General features: G+C 33.0%; 1 protein-coding gene across 1 annotated transcript in view; it reads right to left on the bottom strand.

Moving 5' to 3' along the window:
- Cntn5 (contactin 5) overlaps positions 1 to 20,185 on the bottom strand; it is a 1,105,367-nt gene that overhangs the window by 245,115 nt on the left and 840,067 nt on the right. The window contains exon 11 of the mRNA XM_010642035.2: positions 8,358 to 8,539. Within this exon, the coding sequence (XP_010640337.1) occupies positions 8,358 to 8,539 (182 nt within the window). The remainder of the gene's footprint in view (positions 1 to 8,357; positions 8,540 to 20,185) is intronic.

Genomic DNA, 20,185 nt, shown 5'->3' with positions numbered 1-20,185 from the left:
GTATAATTAAACTGAGTTATTCTTCTCTAGCAACATTTTTGGTAAAACACTACTAAGTATTTTATTAATTCCACCAAAGACGTTGATCATTCTTTCATATGTTCGTGTGTTCATTCATCTCACACTATAGTGTCCTTACCAATCTCAGAGATGATTTGGAGATTGAGAAATAACCACATCCTATTCTTAAAGAGTTTAAACTGTAGTAGAGAAGGCCTAAAATCACTGCCAAAGAAAGATCATCATAGGGAAACTGTTATATCTAAGACCAAAGCCAGTTTAGGAAGGAGCAGAAAAGCAAGAGAGAAAGAAATCTTATTTATGGAATTGTAGTAGTTGATGTTATGATGTCCTATGCATGCCTGAGTTCTCAAATTAATCCTTGAAACAGTCATTCTGTAAAGATACATATTTTATTTTGTGAATCCAGAAACTGTGGCTCAAAGCCATTAAAGTTGTACAAAGTTAGCAAGTGAGTTGTCTGTAGGTAGAGACAATGTTTTTATTAACTCACTGGTTAGCTAGCTAGTATTGACTTTTAGAAGCCCTACATTTGCATAACATAGGCAAGATTTGTAGGCCATGAGATTCATTTGGTGATTCCCATTCATATATCTTACTATGTTTCAAATACTGATCCTGACTTTTGTGCTTGGATTCCAAAATCAGTCTCTTTATATGTACAGGCCATATATACTAAAAATACTGAGGAAGTTGCTAAGATATAAGAGTAATACTGAACTCTTTCATATTTGAGCTTTCTGTAAGCTTTTCTAACCTCTTTTCCCTCCACTTGCTACTGTGAGTGACCCCTGAAACTCACACAGGCTGGTTTGCTATTTCCCAGGCACATACTGTACTTTAGTCTATTTACGTCATGTGAAATGTTCTGCTCTCTTCAGTGTCACTTTTAATCCCACTCATAATTCAAGGTTTAAGCTAAAGTACATTAGTGATAAAACCAGAGGGGATAATCTGTACATTCCCTGAACACCTACCGTTATTCCTCTCCTGTGAAATCATTAAGTAATGGCTTGTTATCCCTTTTCTGTTGATTAAATTGTAATTAAGGTATTTCTGGTTAAACACACTAGTTAGCTAGTGAAATCACTGAGGGAACCATTGACTGAAAATATGTACTTACTTTAGATACAACATGGTCCCAATTAGAGAAAATTATAAAATATTGACCAATTGTATTTCAGGATCATTCCCTGATGTGCTAGAATTTATGCTGGCATGTACAGCCTGTGGGACTTATAATTGACAAGTTACCTTACAAATTACTAAAATGAAAAATTAAGTGTTAAAATACTAGAAAAAAGACTGTCATTTGAAAAATTAAAAATTGCAATAATTTTTCTCCGAATATATTTGGATTACTTTATAAAATGGTAAAATTTAGTGTCCTAGCTCAAAAATGAATTTGTCAGAGCAAGTAAACAAGTTATCCTTGCCATTACAATGATGCAGTTCCTGGTTTGCTTTCTTATTGAAATGTTTTTGTATACCACTATAGGTTCAAAGCTTACAGAGCATGCAAAGGTATATATGCCATCACGTGTGTCTGCTGTCAGCTCAAAATTTGCTTGAAAAGACACATCCAAATCAGTATACAAATTCACCCTACCAACAATTCTGAAAATACAAATGGCCTGTGACATAGCTGTCTGAATTAAAAAAAAAATAGTATCTAAAATTACTATCCATATATCAATCCTTGATAGATAAAAAACATGTGGTTTTAGATCTTGCTGTTTTGAACTAGGTTTGTGTTTTTTTTTTTATTTTTTTTTATTTTTGATTTTTGAGATGGGGTTTCTCTATGTAGCCCAGGCTGGCCTTGAACTTGCGGTGATCCTCCTGCTTCAGCCTCCCCTGTAATGGGATTACAGATGTAAGCTACCACACCTGGTTTGAACTAGGACTAGCCCTTGTTTTTACATACATGTGCCTGTGCACACATATTGCCTCTGTGTCTATGTGTATGTTCACAGCTATATGACGCAATGGAAGATGCAACTCTGAAACTTGGTAACTTGGGGATATCACTTGGCTGCTTCTCTAGGTGCCATTGCAATTATATTTAAGCTGCTTGTGAAGGTGGTCCCAGAAAAAAATACACCCACACATATATACATCCAGACAGACATACAGACACAAGCACAAATATAATAGGGTATAGATACTGTGAAAATTAAGCTCCCTATTGGAAAAATTAACATCATCACTGGATAAAGTTTGAGGCTCTTTGTATTTATGAACTACCCTCCTTCATGATATACATTGAAAAGGTTGTATTTAATAAAAGATCAGCTGAAATTTTACAATAGATTCCTTTTTTATTTTTTTCAGGTTGTTTTACTTTTTAAATTTTTAATTGAAATAAATTATTTGAACTTGTTTATGAGATAAACTGTCGTAACTGGATACTTGTATACAAAGTGCAAAGATTTTTTATATTGCAATGTATTTCACAAACCACGAGTCCTATACTGCCCAGAACAACAAATGAAAGACATTATGTGGAAGAGTAATGACAGAATGGTTAAAAATACACAATTAGACCCTTGATGGTAAAATGAAAGAATTTGTTTTATGCCATGATATGACAGAGTACCGCCCTTGTAAGATTCTTAGAACAACAAAATCATCAGTAATATGATCAGAAACACACAGGGTTATGTTTAGAAGTTTTCTTTGCCTCAAGATTGCAGGTTGCTAAAGGGCAATGGCTTTAGCTTCTGAATAATAATGTGAGGTTAACAGATACTAAGAGGTGGACTGCATTGTGGGGAATATTTGACCTACCTAGAAAAAGAAAATCTTGGATTTAGCGCTCCTTAAAATAAACCACTCATTTCTTTTATCCAGTTTTTGCAAGCTTCCTCTTTTAGGATGTGGAAAACTAAAGAGACATATGGCACTTTAAACTCAGAAGCAGTTAAAACCCTAACAGATGCACTGTATATTGGCAACTACTTATGTAATACATTAGAGCTTCAAATCCAGTCTCTGGGTTACATGTCTTTGAAACATAAAGCAGATGTGCATAAAGAAACTCTTGCTTATTATCTCTTGTCAGAAATTCTGTAGCTCTTTACTGATAAATGCTAACTGTTATTGGCCTCCTTCATTGTTCCTGTACTCTAAAACTATTGAGGAGTCAACATATTTTGTCCATATAGATAATTTTTAATATTATGACTAGCCGCTATGAGCCAGTGAGAGGTAATGCAGAACACTGGAAAGATTAGACTGTTGGGGGTGAATAGAGGTTCAAATCCCAGGGCTATGATGTCCTTGATCTAATATGTGCTTAGGAATGAGTTAATTTTAATGAGTCTCCTCTGCAAGCTGTAAATGGTAATTTTTGTTTCACTGAGCTACTATGATGATTGAACATAATAAACACTGGTTACTTCTCATCCCTAATCTACTGCCATTGTGTACAATTTCCATTTTTCTCAAACGTGAACCCATGTATGGCACCATGCTCATAGCAACATTAGAATTTAAGGCAAGTCCTTTTTCCTCCAAAGAAACTGGATTGAGATTTTCTCTGTGTATGAAATAATCAGGAACCTATACATTTATATCATTTTCCACAGTAAACTTGTCATGTATTTTCATAGCTAAAGCATTTTTAAAAATTCTATGTAGGGCTGTGAATGTGGCACAGTGCTACATCACTTGCTTAGTGTGTCAAAGGCCCTGATTTGGGGCACAGGGGCCCCAATATAAACAGGAAAAAAATCCTCTATCTCATACATAAATCATAAAAGTATGAGTTTGAAGAAAAGTGGCGAGAATGAATGGAAAGAGCTTGAATTATCAAACTGTTCTCTGTAATATTAATAAACTGTAATACACAGGCATCACCTACCCTGTCCCCTGCTTTTAGCTTAGCTCTCACTGAGAGGAAGATTCGTGTAGCCAGAGTTGGGGGTATGAGTTGAATGCTGGTATCATTTCCTGTTCTAAGTTGGATTCTACTTGTGATTATTATTAGGGCATTTTTTTATTTATTAATCTTATTGAGTTTATTGGTACATTTTAGGGATACAGTACAGTTACATTCATTGTTGGGATCATGTACCTCTACATGGCAAGTCTTGATTCTCATTTTTTCCCCTTACCTCTGCCCTCCCTTCACCTCCTCCTCCCCTCCCCATCTACAAACACTTTATTAGGGCATTTTTATTATTTTTGATATATTAGAGATAAAACCAAGGGCTTTGTGCTTGATAGGCAAGTGGTTACTTCTCCACAGCAACACACCTCCAGCTTCTAATGTTAATTTTTAAAAGGACCTTAATACTAGAAATCCCTCGACCTATTCATCATTTCCTCATCTGTTAGGGAATTCTAATAACAAGGGTTATAGTGGTTATGTTGATAAAGTATTAGTATCGCTTGATGTCTATTTTGTTGTCTAGAACAATGCTCTTTGCAAGTATTAGTTTCCTTCATTAGTGTTTTAGTCTTTGATTTCCCTTATTTGTTACAGTAAATGTGTAAAATGATTTGCATTTCTAAGCAATGACCTTTATAACAGTATGGAATTATAACAGAAATTATCCACTTTTCCTTTCCTGTCATCCTTTCTTCCTTCCTTCCTTTCCCCCTCAACACTTCCCTCCTAACTTCTTTCTTCATGTGTTTTTCTTGCATAATTTTCTTTTCTAATTGAGAACTTTAAATCACCAGGCTCAATGTACAGTATATTAGAAAATTCACAAATTTGAAAATGTCTATGACTGTTATAACCAAGTCTTTTGGGTCTATCACAAGAAACTAGAAGGAATGGAGATAACCAAAAAAATTAATCAAAACTGTATCATGTAAAGGTACAAATTCCCAGTGATGAATGTCATCGTATTGTATACCTAAAATGTACCAATTAACTTAATGAATAAAAAGTTATATTAATAAAAGACATATTTATTAGAATTACACAGCTTATCCTAGAATTCAAGTTCCATAATTTTCCATTTAAAATTTTATATTTTTCAAGTTCATATTACATGTTTAATTTTTCATTAGTTTTATATACCTCTTTATGTTGACTAATTTGTTGTAATGCATTTACAATACTGACGCTGAGTTAAACAAAGTATATAGCATAAATTTGTATCTACCACTCAACTTTTAATTTGTTGACAAAACAAAAAAATGGGCTTTTAAGGCTAAATAAGCATGTAAAGCATTTTTGTAATTATACTTTCAAGAAGAAAGTGAACTACAGCAAAAAAAAAAAATCTTTATTTTCAATAGTCTATGACAATTGAACATTGAGATAGATAGAAAGGGTCAGTTTGCTGCTTTTTCCCAATAGGTAGAACTCAAGTTACATAGTACCCAGTGGTATTCCATTTTGCTGAGAGGTGATTCTAAATATAATTCATGAATACAGTGGATAACCAGGCATCTTAGGATCTGTATTACTATGGTTCGCAAGGGTCCCTTACAGACCCACATGTTAAAGTTTTGGTTGCCAGCCTTTATAGGTGGGTCCTGTGGAACGATGTTAGGTTATTAGGGGCCTGACCTTGAAAAAGATATCAAGATTGTAGCCCCTTCTTGTTCTGCTCTCCCTTATTTCTCAGCTACCTAGGGTGAACTTCTCTCTTTCCTATAAACTCCTGTTATGATGTACTGCTTTACCACAGGACTAAGGACGAAAGCACAAGTGGTCATTGACTAAAACTTCTGAACTGTGAGCCAATAGAAACGTTTTCTCCTGTTAAGATGAGTGGCTCAGCGATTTTATCCCAGCAACAAAAGGCTGACTAACACGTATACTTATTTCCAGTAACTTTGAAATAATGGACAAGATCCCTTCTACATTTTAAGTTTAATGGTGACCAAATCCTCTAGGTCAAACACAACAGTTTTAAAAGTATAGAAGTTGGGTAAATCAAGGTAGTTCTGGAGGTGAAATAAATACTGTTCATTCATAATTGTTCTAGGGTAGTTGTGGAGAACCTATGGCATGAGAGCTGCAGTGGGTACGCAGAGCTGTCTCTGTGGGCACGTGAGCCAAGTTGTCCCAGCCACTGAGCATTGGATAACAATTGTTTTTCTCTAAACTAAAACCTCAGTATTAGAGTTTAATGGCATTGTTGGCACTTTGAGATAAATAAGTGGGTTTGGGGTTGTGGTTTGGGCACTCATCTCTAAATGGTTTACCATCATTCTTAAGGCAACAGATGTAAACTGGGATCATCTAGGGCAAATCAAAATGTAGGGTCAACAGATGGAGCTTGGATGGAAACCATCCTAATCACAGGCTACAGCGAGAGATCACATGCATGCCAAATGGGTATAGATTGTCTAGTTTTTCTAAATAATAATCCAGATTCATTATTATTTTTCTCCTCGAAGTGATACACGCTTTGGTATGTTTGTCTTTTCCTGGCTACTCTACAGTTATTCTGACAAGAACCCACAGATTGTTTCTCAGTGACAGTTTCATAGGAAAACCTTCTCATCAGGGAGGTATATCAGGAAAAAAATGTACATCGATCATGTTGAATCAAGACAATTTTTCAATACTTCTGGAAATAATCATTACTGCCTATGAATGAAGTGCTTGTGATAAGGAGAGGACCAAGGTGAGTAGAGCTGTGTAAGACCCTCCATATCAAATATTTTATTTAGGTGTTGACCATTTTCAAAACAAAGATATTTGGTATTTTTCCGTAATAGCTTTAATAGTAATAAGTATTTGTTAACATTGTGTGAGTGTGTTTGTGTGTGTGTGTGTGTGTGTGCGTGTGTGTGTTTATGGTCTTGAGTTGTGGTTGACACATTTTTCAGTATTAATATTTTGCAAAGAGGGGTTAATATTTTATTCTGTTTTTTTGAGGATAAAGTGACAACATTTTCAAAGGTTAATTTTTGTTCCACTGGATATGGAAACAACATTTTTTCCTCTTTGGTTAGAAAATTGTCCTAATGATTTTCTTTAAAGACTTGTGGATGAAAAATATTAAATTAATCCAAAATTATGAACTTTGTAGAATTCATCCAAATAAAGCATCACTGACCTAAACACCAAACCAAAACAGGTATTTCAAACTTAAATTATTAACGGAGTCTGTATTTTTTTTCTCTAAGATGCTTTCTGATTTTAGCCTTTTAGGTACCAGTCATTTTCAAGGCTTTCCAGGTCCTTTGAACAAAATACCAAAGATCTGCAGCCTTTTTCACAGGCCTTTATCATGGCAATGCTCGACACTAATATGTGACTCCCTATCATTTAACCCAGTTTGTCCATGAGTTCCTTTAGAGATGTGTGTTTAGCATGTCTAGTAATATGAGACAATTAAAATTACTTGAATTAATAAAAGGTGCACAGAATAGTCAAAGTGGTTGCAGTGCTGAAGTTCCAAGAGTTGTTATAAGGAGAGACACAGGTGAATTTGCATATTATGTTTGAAAATATTTTTAAAGAATCCCTATGTATAACATAGTGCCCTTTAGGAGAACTGATCTTGAAATCTAGACAAAATTTCTTTTATATTTGGATAAAAAAGAATCTATATTTGCTTATACCAGTGACCTGGCTTATTGTAGTCTCTCTTTTTTTAGTGTCCTCATGTGGAAAATGAGAATTCTGTCACTTATATGTTGTATGCATTATATAAGTAAATATGAAAAGTGGAAATGTTTTGTAATCCTTAGAGGAAAAGATGAGTGTAAAAATTTGGAAATAGATGATCCAATTTCTTACATATTACTTGGTTGCCTCTTTGATATTTTGGGGTAATATAAATGCCTATAGTCTGTAGAAGCTATATATCATACTGATATATTAATTTAGGTCAGAAGTCAGCAAACTTTTTCTATAAAGTGCCTGATAGCAATATTATAGGCTTTGCAAGTCAGCTGGTTTGTGGCTTTATTTAATTCTGCCATTGCCAGGTAAAAGCTGACATAGACCATATGTAAATAATATGGGTATGACTGTATTTCAATAAAACCTTATTTACTCAAAAGAATTTCATGGGCAATAGATTTTAACCATTAATTAGGCCAAGATGTAGATTAATTTAATAAAGTGTATAAGATTTTTACTTCATCAGAGGGTGGTGTTAATGCTGTGAAAATACAACCTTTTAGAGGAGGAAAACTCCGTATACTCTTCAAAGAGATTGATAATTCCTCATGAAGTTTTAATTTAAAACATTTTTGAGGGAAAAATAAGTTTACATGGGGCTGTATCATGAAAAAGAAACATTTTATAAATTATTATTTGGCTTTTATGTACCTAACAAATAATGTTTAGTTACATTGGCAATGTAGGCCTGACTTTTGGGACGAGAGTATCATGCTTTGCTGAAAATACTTACTGTATATTTGCAATTGTCCACGAAATGAATTCTTTCCACGCGAGTTTTCAGCTCGGCATTCATAGATGCCTGCATCGTCCAGCTGCACATTTGGTATTTCCAGCACTGCCTGAGATTTCCGCAGTCGTGACTTACTAGGAATATAGCCATTAACCTTCATCCATGTGATGGTTGGAACAGGACTACAATAGAGAGCAAAATATACTGTTAATACACTTTCCACTATTAGAAACATAGATTTTGTTATCTGGTAATTTAAGCACTTAATAGGCTGAGTGCAATAAAATGTAATCACAATTAAGGACCATGTACCAGTTGATATACTTCACTTTCCATGTGGATTATCTGATAAGTAGCACAGAAGAGTAGAGTCTTTTTATTTCAGTACAGCAAATCAGAGATGTTAGGTATATTAGCACATTACACTTTACTTTTTAAGCGTTATAATTTAAATGACAAAAGTAATTTGGCAAAATTACTAATAAATGCTTAATATGTCAAACAAAAGTTATGAATTAAATCAAGAACTTTCTCTTCTTGATGCAACTTAATATGTCTTTCTTCAATAAAATACAGTTTATATGCCTCTATGACAGATATATCTACATGTATAATGAGCTAGTTTTGTCTTTTTCAAAAACATAAAATAAATACACTTATTATTAAAAACATATTTAATAAATACTGGACTGATTTATTCTGATTATTTGCTACACATCATGTCCTTGTGCAGATGTAACATAATTTAATCAACTGCCTCTCATACTTAGACATTTAGGGGAGTACCAGTTTTGTTTTATTCTTTTCCTTTTTGACACTGAAAAAACAATGCTATTATTGATAATCCTTAACATGTATCATGTACTACTGCTTTTATTTTCTCCAGAAGATATTTAAAAGAATTAATGGATCAAAGGGTATGGACTTTTTCATTTTAAAAAATACTGTCAGATTGTTTTCAATAATATAGTAGTAGTTCCTATACTTATCAGCAACATATGGTATTTTTCATCATATTCTTACCAGCGTTTTATGTGACCAATCTTCTTAATTTTTGTCAGTACTGATGAATAAAAAGTGGCATTTTGTTGTTTATTTAATACTTCCCTGAGCCTTAAAACAGTTGGACATTGTTCAGTTTATTGGCCATTTACCTCTACATTTGTATGAATTGTTTACTCATATTTATTTTCTTTTATTTTTAATGATCTATGTGCATTAATTTCTCAGTTTTTCTGTGTATTGACTGTTCTTCAGAAATATTCTTCCTCATTGTATTATTAACTTATGGGATTCCAATTCTATAAAAAATTTTCAGGACAAAATTCCATATGACTGTTTTCTTGTTTAGAAAATTATCTGTAACCCCGTTTATATCAATATTTTCTGCAGAATGTTTAGTAGCATTTAAATTTTTAGGTCTTTAAACCATCTAGGCTATATGAATGTTTTAAGTGAGATAGGAATATAGCAAATTATTTCAGCATATTGAACAAATGAAATTCCTTTTTTACAATATATAATTGTTATTTCTGTCATTTAATTGGTTCTTACACCCTTATACCTGTTTTAGTTTTCCCTGTTCTGTTTTGCTGATTTAATGCTATTTATACTTTATATACTTTACGGTCTGGACCCAGTCTACTTTCCCAGCTTGATTTCACACTACTCCCTGCTTCTATCTTCTGACCCAGAAACACATCTCTCTGTGTTTTCAATCATATCTGTTAAAATCCTACTGCTCCTTTGAGACCTGTCCTAAATGCCTCTTCTTTAGCAGAGTTATTCATAGCCAGCTGAGATGTTTTTCTTTTAAATAATAAAATGCTTCATTATATCTTACTTATATTTCTAACATTTAAAAAATGATATGTGTAGAATACTTTTCCAAAATATTATAGCAAAAGATATTATTTTTGCTATAGGGAACATGGTAATATACATTAATGTAAATAACATTAAGTCATTACTTGCCTATGTTTGAATACCTTCCTGATTTGTTTTCTTAGTAATAAGATATGAGGTTGCAGAATTAAAGAGTTGACAATCTTGCTTGTTTGTTTAGGTACATATATTTAAAACCCAGAATAGTTGGACTTTAGAAAAACTGATACATCAACAATGGCGTGACATTTTACTATCATCTTAATTGATTTGTAGCTTTTTATTTAGGATTTTACCTGCTATATTCAAAGGTGAGATTGCGCTAGCCCAGGATGTTTTTATATAAATTTATTAGTGAGTTTGTGTTTGATTGTGTATAGTTGGCTTTGACAGATGTGACATCATAATGGTTGAGAATTGCCTGCTAAATATGCCAAAATATTTGTATTGCCTTTTTTGCATCAACATAAACAATAGAAAAAGTATGCTTCCTTGAAATACTTATAGGAATAAAAAAAGTTACCTGAATCTCCCAGTGTCAAAGGAGTTAATTTTTTAAAACTTTTTTTAACTATGTTTCCTTTCTAAAACTACGTTTTAAAACTATGCGATGAAATTCTGCTGACAAATTAGTTATTTCATGTTCCATGAAAAAAATCCATCATTTTGTCCATAATTTCAGTGGTACTTACTAAATGTTGTATTTTTAAAATTTATTACCAGTTGTAAGTGGTAGCGGTTAAACAAAGTGTAGTTTGACAGCCAGTCTCATTGGTATAAAAGTGGCTCTTTGACTACAACCTACTTAACATCTCACTTCTTAGTTCCTTATATTGTAAAATATGGTGGAAATATTACCACTTGTGGTACAATGTATTTGTGATTATTTGGAAAATTTGAAGTCCCTAGCACAGAGTAAGAAAGTTAAAAAATTGCAATACCACAGTGATTCACTGTACGCTTCATAAATTTAATGGCATAAATGATTGTTTTATCTTCTCTCTTTACAGAAGTACCACATACTGGTTAGGTGCATGGACCCTCAGAAGCTCCTGGATTACACACACTATGGCCGTGCTCACTTTGGCAGCACATACCCTAGAAACACAATATGGACACAGAGATGCTAGGTGACTTAAGGAAATTTACTTAACTTCTTTGAATTTGTTTTTCCCATCTGTAATGGGGATATTTCTTTATTGTTCCAAAATGTAAATGGCTCTAGGATATCAAAATAACTTCCTTTCTTTAGTTAGTGTGCCCAGAGTGCCTTATAGAAATTTGGCTATATTTTTAGTACTCAGTAAATATTTATAAAATAAATTAATGATTCTCATAAAATTATTGAAAACATGATCAGACAGGTTTTTGTAAACTAGTTACCTTAGAACTATTCGTGACAAAAATTACCCAATAAATGTTAGCAATGATGATTTTTACCTTTGCCAGAAGTTTCTCTCTTTTATTGTTCTTTAAATAAGCATTTTGAATTCAACTACTTTTTGTGTTTCAATTCATGAACTTCTCCTTTGCATTAATAAATTTCTCTTTCTTGGTCACTATCTTTAAGTATAGTCTAGTACTTTATTCTCAGATAATCAATATAATCATTGTGGTTAATAATAAAGAAATTTAAGTTTGCCATTTCCTCTAATAATGAGATGTAGCACCATACATATTTTGATAGCAGCCTTTTGGCATCTGCTTTTTCGGAACTTGCAGACCAAATCTTTCTGGGGAAACATAAGATCAATTTCCGTGTAAATTTTACATTTATGTGAAAGAAGGAATCTTTTTATAATATATTTTTAAAATTAGACAGATCATTTTATGTCAAAAATTGTTTTAGTATATTTCATAATCTGCAAACACTTTCACTTCCTATCCAATCAAACATTGTGAATTACCTGTGCACTAAAATAAAATAAAAATCCCACATGTGGTGATTAGAGCTGAGTGTCAACAGGACGGGGATCTGCTCTGGGAACTGGAAGCGCAGTTTGGCTGTGACTGGGCAGGCCATGGAAGCCTGGCCTTCACCTTTGTGTCTGGCCCCCTGCCTTGTTCTCTCGGGCACTATGACCCTGCTCTGTAGCCTTGGGCAGGAACTAAGCAGCTTTGCTCACCAGTACCTTTTGCCATGATGTTTCTGCTTTGGAGTCAGCTGCCCATGAACTGAATCCCCTTCAAAGCTGAGCTAAAGTAAACCTTTCTTCTTTTAAACTGTGGGTGTCACATATGTCCAGCAGTGGAAAAGCTGGCTAACACTTTATATCAACAAGTACAAAGCGTTTTGGCTTGAAGTAGGGATGAGGTCGTCTGTTTATGCATGCATGCCATTTAAAACTACTCTATTCTTTTTCAATTTTGTCATAATTGATGTGTCAGACAGAGAAATGCTTTAATTTCCCACTACTCCCATTATAACTTGTAGCTTGTTAAATTTCAAAAAGTTTTATTTTGTATTTTAATTTATTTTCTCTCGACACAGATGTGAATAAAATATTGACTTTAGAGTTTTAATTATCTTTATTGAAATAAAATTATATTTTATAATATATTTTTACTTTAAAGGGTTTTAAAGGACTCCATTAAAATCATGTATCCTCTTGTTTTACTTCATTTTTTGTTGTATATCACTTTGAATTGTTTCCTCTATATAGCAAATGATCAGGCTTAATTTTTTATGTCAACACTAGAGTTGCACATCTTTGTGAAAAAGTATCAGTTTTTGACTTTTTAGTTTTGTTGTTGCAATTCATTCACATGTTCTTATTCAGCCTTCTCAGAATTATTAAATACAGACTAACACATTTCATATCTCATGCTAATAGCAAACAACCTTGGACATAAAATTGATGCATTCAAAGCTAAGAAAGGAAGAGATGACTACAAGATAATTATACGATTAAAAAATAAAAATTTAGAAATAATGGTATGAATATAAAACTTTACAAAGCTGAAGAGCTTATTTCTGAAAATACTTGAGAAGTTATAGTATTTTATGCAAAAAGAGACGCTGAGAGAAAGGACTAATGAAATGTTTATGGCTCTCAGTTGATAGATATGATACAAAACTAGAGAGTATAAAATAAATTCAGTGAAGTCTAAGAGATGGAGACAGGGATAGGGGAGAGGGAAGAGAGGAGTCTAAAGACAGAAGATTACATGGTATCTTCAGAGAAATGGCATACATTTTTCCAAAATGATAAATGACATGATCCCACAAATGCAGGACATGTGATACATGCAAAGCATAGCTAAAGCCAAAGAACACATATATTAAAAAATTACCGGAATAGAAACTCAGATCATCCTTACAACAAAGATTAGAATGTTTATTAGCTCTCCAATAGCGACAATGAAAGCAGATGATGTTCAATGTGCTTAAAGAGGAGGGAAAATTATAAACCTAAAATTTTGTATCTTGTTAATTTTCTTTAAATAAAATACAGATAGCATATCTACAAAGACTGTACAACCTTATCACCAACAAGCTATGACTGCAGGATATATACTTCAAGAGGAATGGCCACTCTAAAAACAACATTAGGGGCTGAGGATTTAGCTCAGCGGTTCGGTGGCCTGTCTTGCAAGTGCAAGGACCCGAGTTCAATCCCCGGTACCAAAAAATAAATAAATAAATAAATAAATAAATAAATAAATAAATAAATAAATACATACATACATACATACATACATACATACATACAACATTAAACATGCAAGCGGAATAGGAGAAAGCATTTTGTAATTATATAACAACAATAATATAGGTGTGTAAGCAATAATATAGGTGTGTAAGCAGTGACAATACTAAAATATTGATGAAAGTGGCCTATTAGTCTGGTTATTAATCTGTATATATAATTAATTATACATACATACATACATACATACATACATACATACAACATTAAACATGCAAGCGGAATAGGAGAAAGCATTTTGTAATTATATAACAACAATAATATAGGTGTGTAAGCAATAATATAGGTGTGTAAGCAGTGACAATACTAAAATATTGATGAAAGTGGCCTATTAGTCTGGTTATTAATCTGTATATATAATTAATTTTATAAGAACTTATAAGATAAATAACTCCCAAGCTAGCAAAATAAAAGAGGGTTTGAGGGAAAGGAAAAATATTTAAAATGAATTATGTACATGTACCAATTCCCTACGATGAATGTAATTGCTATATAAACATTAATAAAAATATTTTTAAAAGAATAAAACAAAAAATAAAGGAAGAAAAGGAAAAATATCTAACTGAAAGGAAAACAAGATTAGAGTATATGTGTGGAAATGTAGAACAAATTTGCCTTTTAATTTCTAAAATTTTTAATTTCTCCTTTGTCCTGTAACTAAAACAAATATGTTGAAGGGTTTATAAAGTATTTAGAGGTAATATGATAATAATGGTACAGAGGGAGAATGTGTAAATATAATGTCAGATCCATATTGAGTCCTTTGTAATTTTACAAGCTTCATTTTCAAGAACCATGTCCAGTTCTCTTAATGCTTTCCTTAAAACGACTTTATGAGGGATTTTCAGGGAATTATATCATTAATCTCCCTCCCTGTTAAACCTTTTCTTTTCCTCATTGAGTTTATTGGTACATTTTAGGTATACAGTATACAGTTACATTCATTATTGGGATCTTGTAAACCTTTTTAATAGAGAACAAATTATACTACTAGCTTTTTAATTCTCCAGTCTATAGATGTTGTGTCAAGAAACTTCTTGGATTCAATAATAATGCGGACTAATTCCCAACATAAATTATTTCATTCATACAGAGAAAGAGAGAATGACACAGGAAGAAAAAAAAAAGAGAGGAAAGATTAATCACTTCTATTCCCTGGAAATCCCTCATAATAATCAAGACTACATCAGACTGAGAAAGGAGGGAATGCAGCCCAGAAAAAAACAAAAACAACATGTGGCTTATTTATTTGGGATGAGTCCTGAAGAGGTGAAAACTCTAACCAGGCAGAAGCAGTATTCTTAGCAAGCAAACTGACGCACGGGGATATACAGAGCTTCGTGAGCCAGGCTGATGGGTTGGCAGCAGCTCATGTGGTTCAGTGAGCTAAGGTTCCGTGATAGCTATGGGAAAGCGCAGGTATCCTTATGGAGAGGACATATCTTCCTTCACACACAAGGCCACACTCAATTATCAAAGCTTTCATGATTTTGTTTCCTCTTGTTTTTCTTGCCTCAAGATTATTATCCTAAAATTTTTGCCCGAGTTGTTAGAAGCTCTGGAATATTCTATATTAAATAACATCAACAGAATAGCTGAATATTTATTTGGAAAGTCTTCCATACCCAGGACACTATTAAATGAAATTGTTATCCTGAGCCTACTATAAGTGCTAAAATTTTCTAGATGTTTTGGAAATCTCATTTATACTGTCCATAACAACTTAGGGAAAAGAGAAAAAAATGCTGTTTTCAAGTGATGTTTTTATAATTGAGGATAATTTATTCATATTTGTAGGCATTTGGGATTTAAAAAGATATATTAATAAATAAAACCGAGTAATTCCTAAATACAAAAAGAACTACTTGAAACCACATTAACATTTTAATCTATGTATTACCCAAAATACATTTCTCTATTATAACAATTTGAAAGGGGGGTTAGTACTCAAAAACCCACTGATTCTACATTGGAAGAATAAGTATAAATGTTAGTTTTAAAAGTGAAGCAAAGTATGGTTATTTTTCTCCACTTTTGTTCTGCTGAAATTATATCTGCTCAACTACATATTTGATTTTCTTTTTCAATAAGCAATACAACTTAAAGAAGATAAGAAATTTAAGCTAATGTTTTATCGAGAATGGCACTATTCATCTGGCTCAAAATATCTGCTAATAACAGCAGAAGACTACATGAAACTACAATGTAGTTCTGACACAAATCTTTTGTTATGCACCGTCAAAGTGATAGGATAAAATGTGCCTTTAAATGTAGTTTTAGAAAATAAGAAAAGTACTGAATGAACTTTGGCCATTGTTGAAGTTATTAAAGGTATTTTTAAAAGATCATTTTTATATATATGATGAAATAATGTGTAGAATCTGTCAAGGCAGAAGGAATACTTATCTGTAAGGATTTAATGATTTCAAAGGAAAGTACTCCCCAACCGCAAATCACTATTCACAGACAAATTGTAGGTCTGTCTAATGGAGCTTCCTATTTTCCTTGCATAAGTCACAAGTGAGATATGAATTTTACATCTGATGTGAAAGCATATACAGTTATGGCTCCTTTGTGACTTGCACAAAAAAGAGAGAAACACTGTATATTTTTGATTGAAACAGATAGAGCCAAGTTTTATAACTTTTCTCTAAGAAAGTGCATAAAATAACATCATAAAGAAAGCTATTGAGCCAAAGGTTATTTTTTTAATTTTATGATCACGCATCTTCAAAAAAGGGAACACAATTCAACTGTTAATGTGGGGGATCACTGCTATTTATATGATATGCAAAAATGTTGAAGGCAGAAGTTTTCTTTGTAAAAGTTTGGAAATATTGAATGGCAGTGAGTGTGATGCGAGGCAAATGATCACTGTCATAGCCTCCAAATGAGTGGACTAATTAGACTTTAGAGAAAAGAAATTAGCTGCATCTAACTCGAGTACAAGCTTTGGATCTCTCTGCTTAATGATTCTTGACTTGGAATGTATGATCACATATTAACTCTCAGGCTTCCCATGGTATTAGTTCTGCCCAGGATTTAAGAGCTGTAGCTCAGAATATGTACTATCACTTCTAATTACCTTAGGCAAAGAGTCGAATTTAGGCAAAAAAAAAAAAAAAAAAAGCATTTTGGTAACCTCTGTGAGACTACTGCCTGGTATACCCTTACCACTATTTTAAAATTTTACTATGTTTTATTTCCATTTAAAACAATTATGTAGCAGTGTGTTAGTTAGTTTTCTCTCATTGCTGAGACAAAATACTATACCCCAAAAGTTAAAGGGGGAAAAGTTTATTTAGCTCATAGACTGTAGAGGTTTCGGGTCATAAATGGCTGGCTCCAAGGTAAGGTGGTGTGGAGAAACAGTTCATGGTGGCCATAAGGTAGCAAAAGCAACAAGAGTCCTTAACAGTGCCTTTCTGTTCCTTTTTTCATCTTATTCAGATTACTAGGATTAGGGTGAAGCCAAACCCATCCCTCATGTGTAGTGGTTTAGAAATCACACATCCTTAGTCCTAGCATCACACACTTTAGATTGTGCCACCATTAAAATGGGTGGGTGAATATAATATCATTCCAGGAATTTCCTTTAGCTATCTGCAAATTTATTCTTGTTCCTTGGCCACAATACTTTGGCATATGTTCCCCTTGGTTCCTTCCCATTTTGTTCAATTAAAGGTTTTCTCTGGTTTAGAAGATAAAACAAACCTGAGCAGAACCATATAGCAGAAGTGGAAAGATCCAGTTCCCTGTATACATGTGACACAGATTGGTCCCAGGATTAACTGCTTTCACTGATTAGTTGGGGTCTAGATGTCCCACACAAAGCCTCATGGGTCACAAGTGGCTGAATCCATTGATTCATTCAACAATTATATTTAGAGTTATCTACTATGTGCTAGACTTTGTAGTAGACCTGGAGGTTATGTGACAGATGTGAAATTTACATAATTAGTTAAATAATAACTTAGGGGCATATTTTTAAAAAACGTATAGAGATGGGAGCAGCCAATCTATGATGAGGGTTATCTAAGGGTTATCTAAGCAAAGAGATAAAACTATTCTAGAAAGAATTAACAGCATATGGTGATTTCTGGGGTCCTAAGGAAAAAAAATGAGGCATTTAAGGAGCTGAAGGAATTTTGGTGCAGTTGGTGCTTGGTTAGCAGTGGATATTGATTCACCTGCAGAGGAAGGCAGGAGTAGTATGAAGTACTATGGAAGTCATCCTAAAGAGCTTGAACTTTTACATTGAGATTGATCTGGAGAGTTGTTTGCCATTTTCAGAAGTATTGAGCAGTGTGGGAAGGACACTTAGACCTTGACTGACTAGATTCAGTGAGGATTTGGAGAGTGGGTAAAATGAAAGAACATTGTGATATGAGTGTTACAAACAATGTGAGAGAATTACTAAAGCAATGAACCTTACAGAGAGGATAAGGGCGAGGACAGGGAGAAGCTGTAAACCGTGGATTGGAGAGTATAAATATGGGTAAAGACTAAATTGTGTTGCAAACAATATATATTGAGATATGGTAAAGATATGAAGTCACAGGAAGTTGACTTTACTGTTCAGATTCAATTTAATTCCACATATATATGTTTAATCAACAGGATATTTTAAAATTATAACTTTAGCTCCTTTCTGTATTATTGCAGATTATTCACACCAGAGAAACTATTTGGTATTTACACATGTGTGCCTTATTTATTTCACTTAGGAGTATATCTTCAATATGTATCCATTTTCCTATGAATCTATTTTCTCATTCTTTATGGCTGAGTAATATTCCATTTTATAGAAAAACCACATCTTTATCCAGTTTCCAACGGATGGGCAAATGGGCTGTTTCCAAGATTTAGCTATTACAAACTGTGCCGCTATAAACATGGGTGCACATATGGGAAGGTGGGATGAGTAGGAGAAGGGTAATATGGGAAAAGAAAAAAATGTGAGATAATGAAAAGATGGAAATAAAGTGTTTGTAGATGGGGAGGGGAGGAGGGGGTGAAGGGAGGGCAGGGGTAAGGGGAAAGAATGAGAATCAAGACCTGTCATGTGGAAGAACAAGATCCCAACAATGAATGTAACTGTACTGTATCCCTAAAATGTACCAATAAACTCAATTAAAGCTGAAAAAAATAATAACTTTATATATTATCCTCCTTTTTTCTATCTAGTGTAACTTTCTAAGTTAAGCCAAAAAAGTTGACTTGTTTCCAAACATTCTTCTCAAATTTGATGTTTATAAACTGGAGCACTGTTAAGTCTTCTTGTTTGGATTTATTATAACTTAAAACCTTATAAGATTTGTAAATAATTTGCAGAATATTTTCCTAAAATATGTATTTACTAAAAACTGATATTTATAGATTAAAATGGGAAAGACACGACATTCTTTTATATTACCACACCTATTTCTATACTCAAGGACTACATGGAGGACATATTAAAAAAATGTTTCATGTTTAAAAGAGCCACTTGTGGATTTCTTTTCCCCTTATTCAGGCCTCAATTAGAACACGGATTCAATATGTAAAAGCAGGATTCACAGACAAATGAATATTATCACAAGTATACATGACAAAGTATATACATATACAGAAGTTCTATTTTGTTTCAGCAATGCTGGTATAGCAAATATTGTCCAAGAGTTCATAACACTTCTCAGGCTCTCATTTCATAAATATACAATCACTACAAATCCATAGTATTAGACTTCTCCTCATGATAAGATTCACAGTAATGATTATTTCAAATAGTACACTGCTTAATAAGAAAAAACCTAAAGCTACTTAATGTATTTTCTCTTGCTAATTAAATTTGTGGAAGTATAATTTTTCTCTAGAATATTTCAAGTTTTTACATTTATAACTTTATCACTTGGATCTCTTTCTGTTTGGGCTAAAAGGGTATATTTGAAATTGGAAAATCTTTAAAATAGTTTTAGTAAAATGAAGTATAATACTTTAATAAAATAAAATACAAATAATTATAATAGTTAAGTGATATAACAGAAAAAATATCACTCAGAACATTCCAATAGATAATTTAGCCTCCCAAGTGCAAGTCCCGAGTTTGATCCCTTATACAAAAAAAAGAGGATGATTTATTTACTTGTATGTAATATTATCCTAGTAACATCCTTGAAATTTCTGCTCACCATCTTCATGGGGCAAATATAGCAACATAAATTTCTATCTTTCACTCATTTATAGTCCCAAGTT

Source organism: Fukomys damarensis, unplaced genomic scaffold, assembly GCF_012274545.1.
Source record: "Fukomys damarensis isolate Sample0158 unplaced genomic scaffold, DMR_v1.0_HiC HiC_scaffold_16, whole genome shotgun sequence".
NCBI lineage: Eukaryota > Metazoa > Chordata > Mammalia > Rodentia > Bathyergidae > Fukomys > Fukomys damarensis.
The sequence above is the reverse complement of the archived record's forward strand: the minus strand, read 5'-3'. Positions and strand labels throughout refer to the sequence as shown.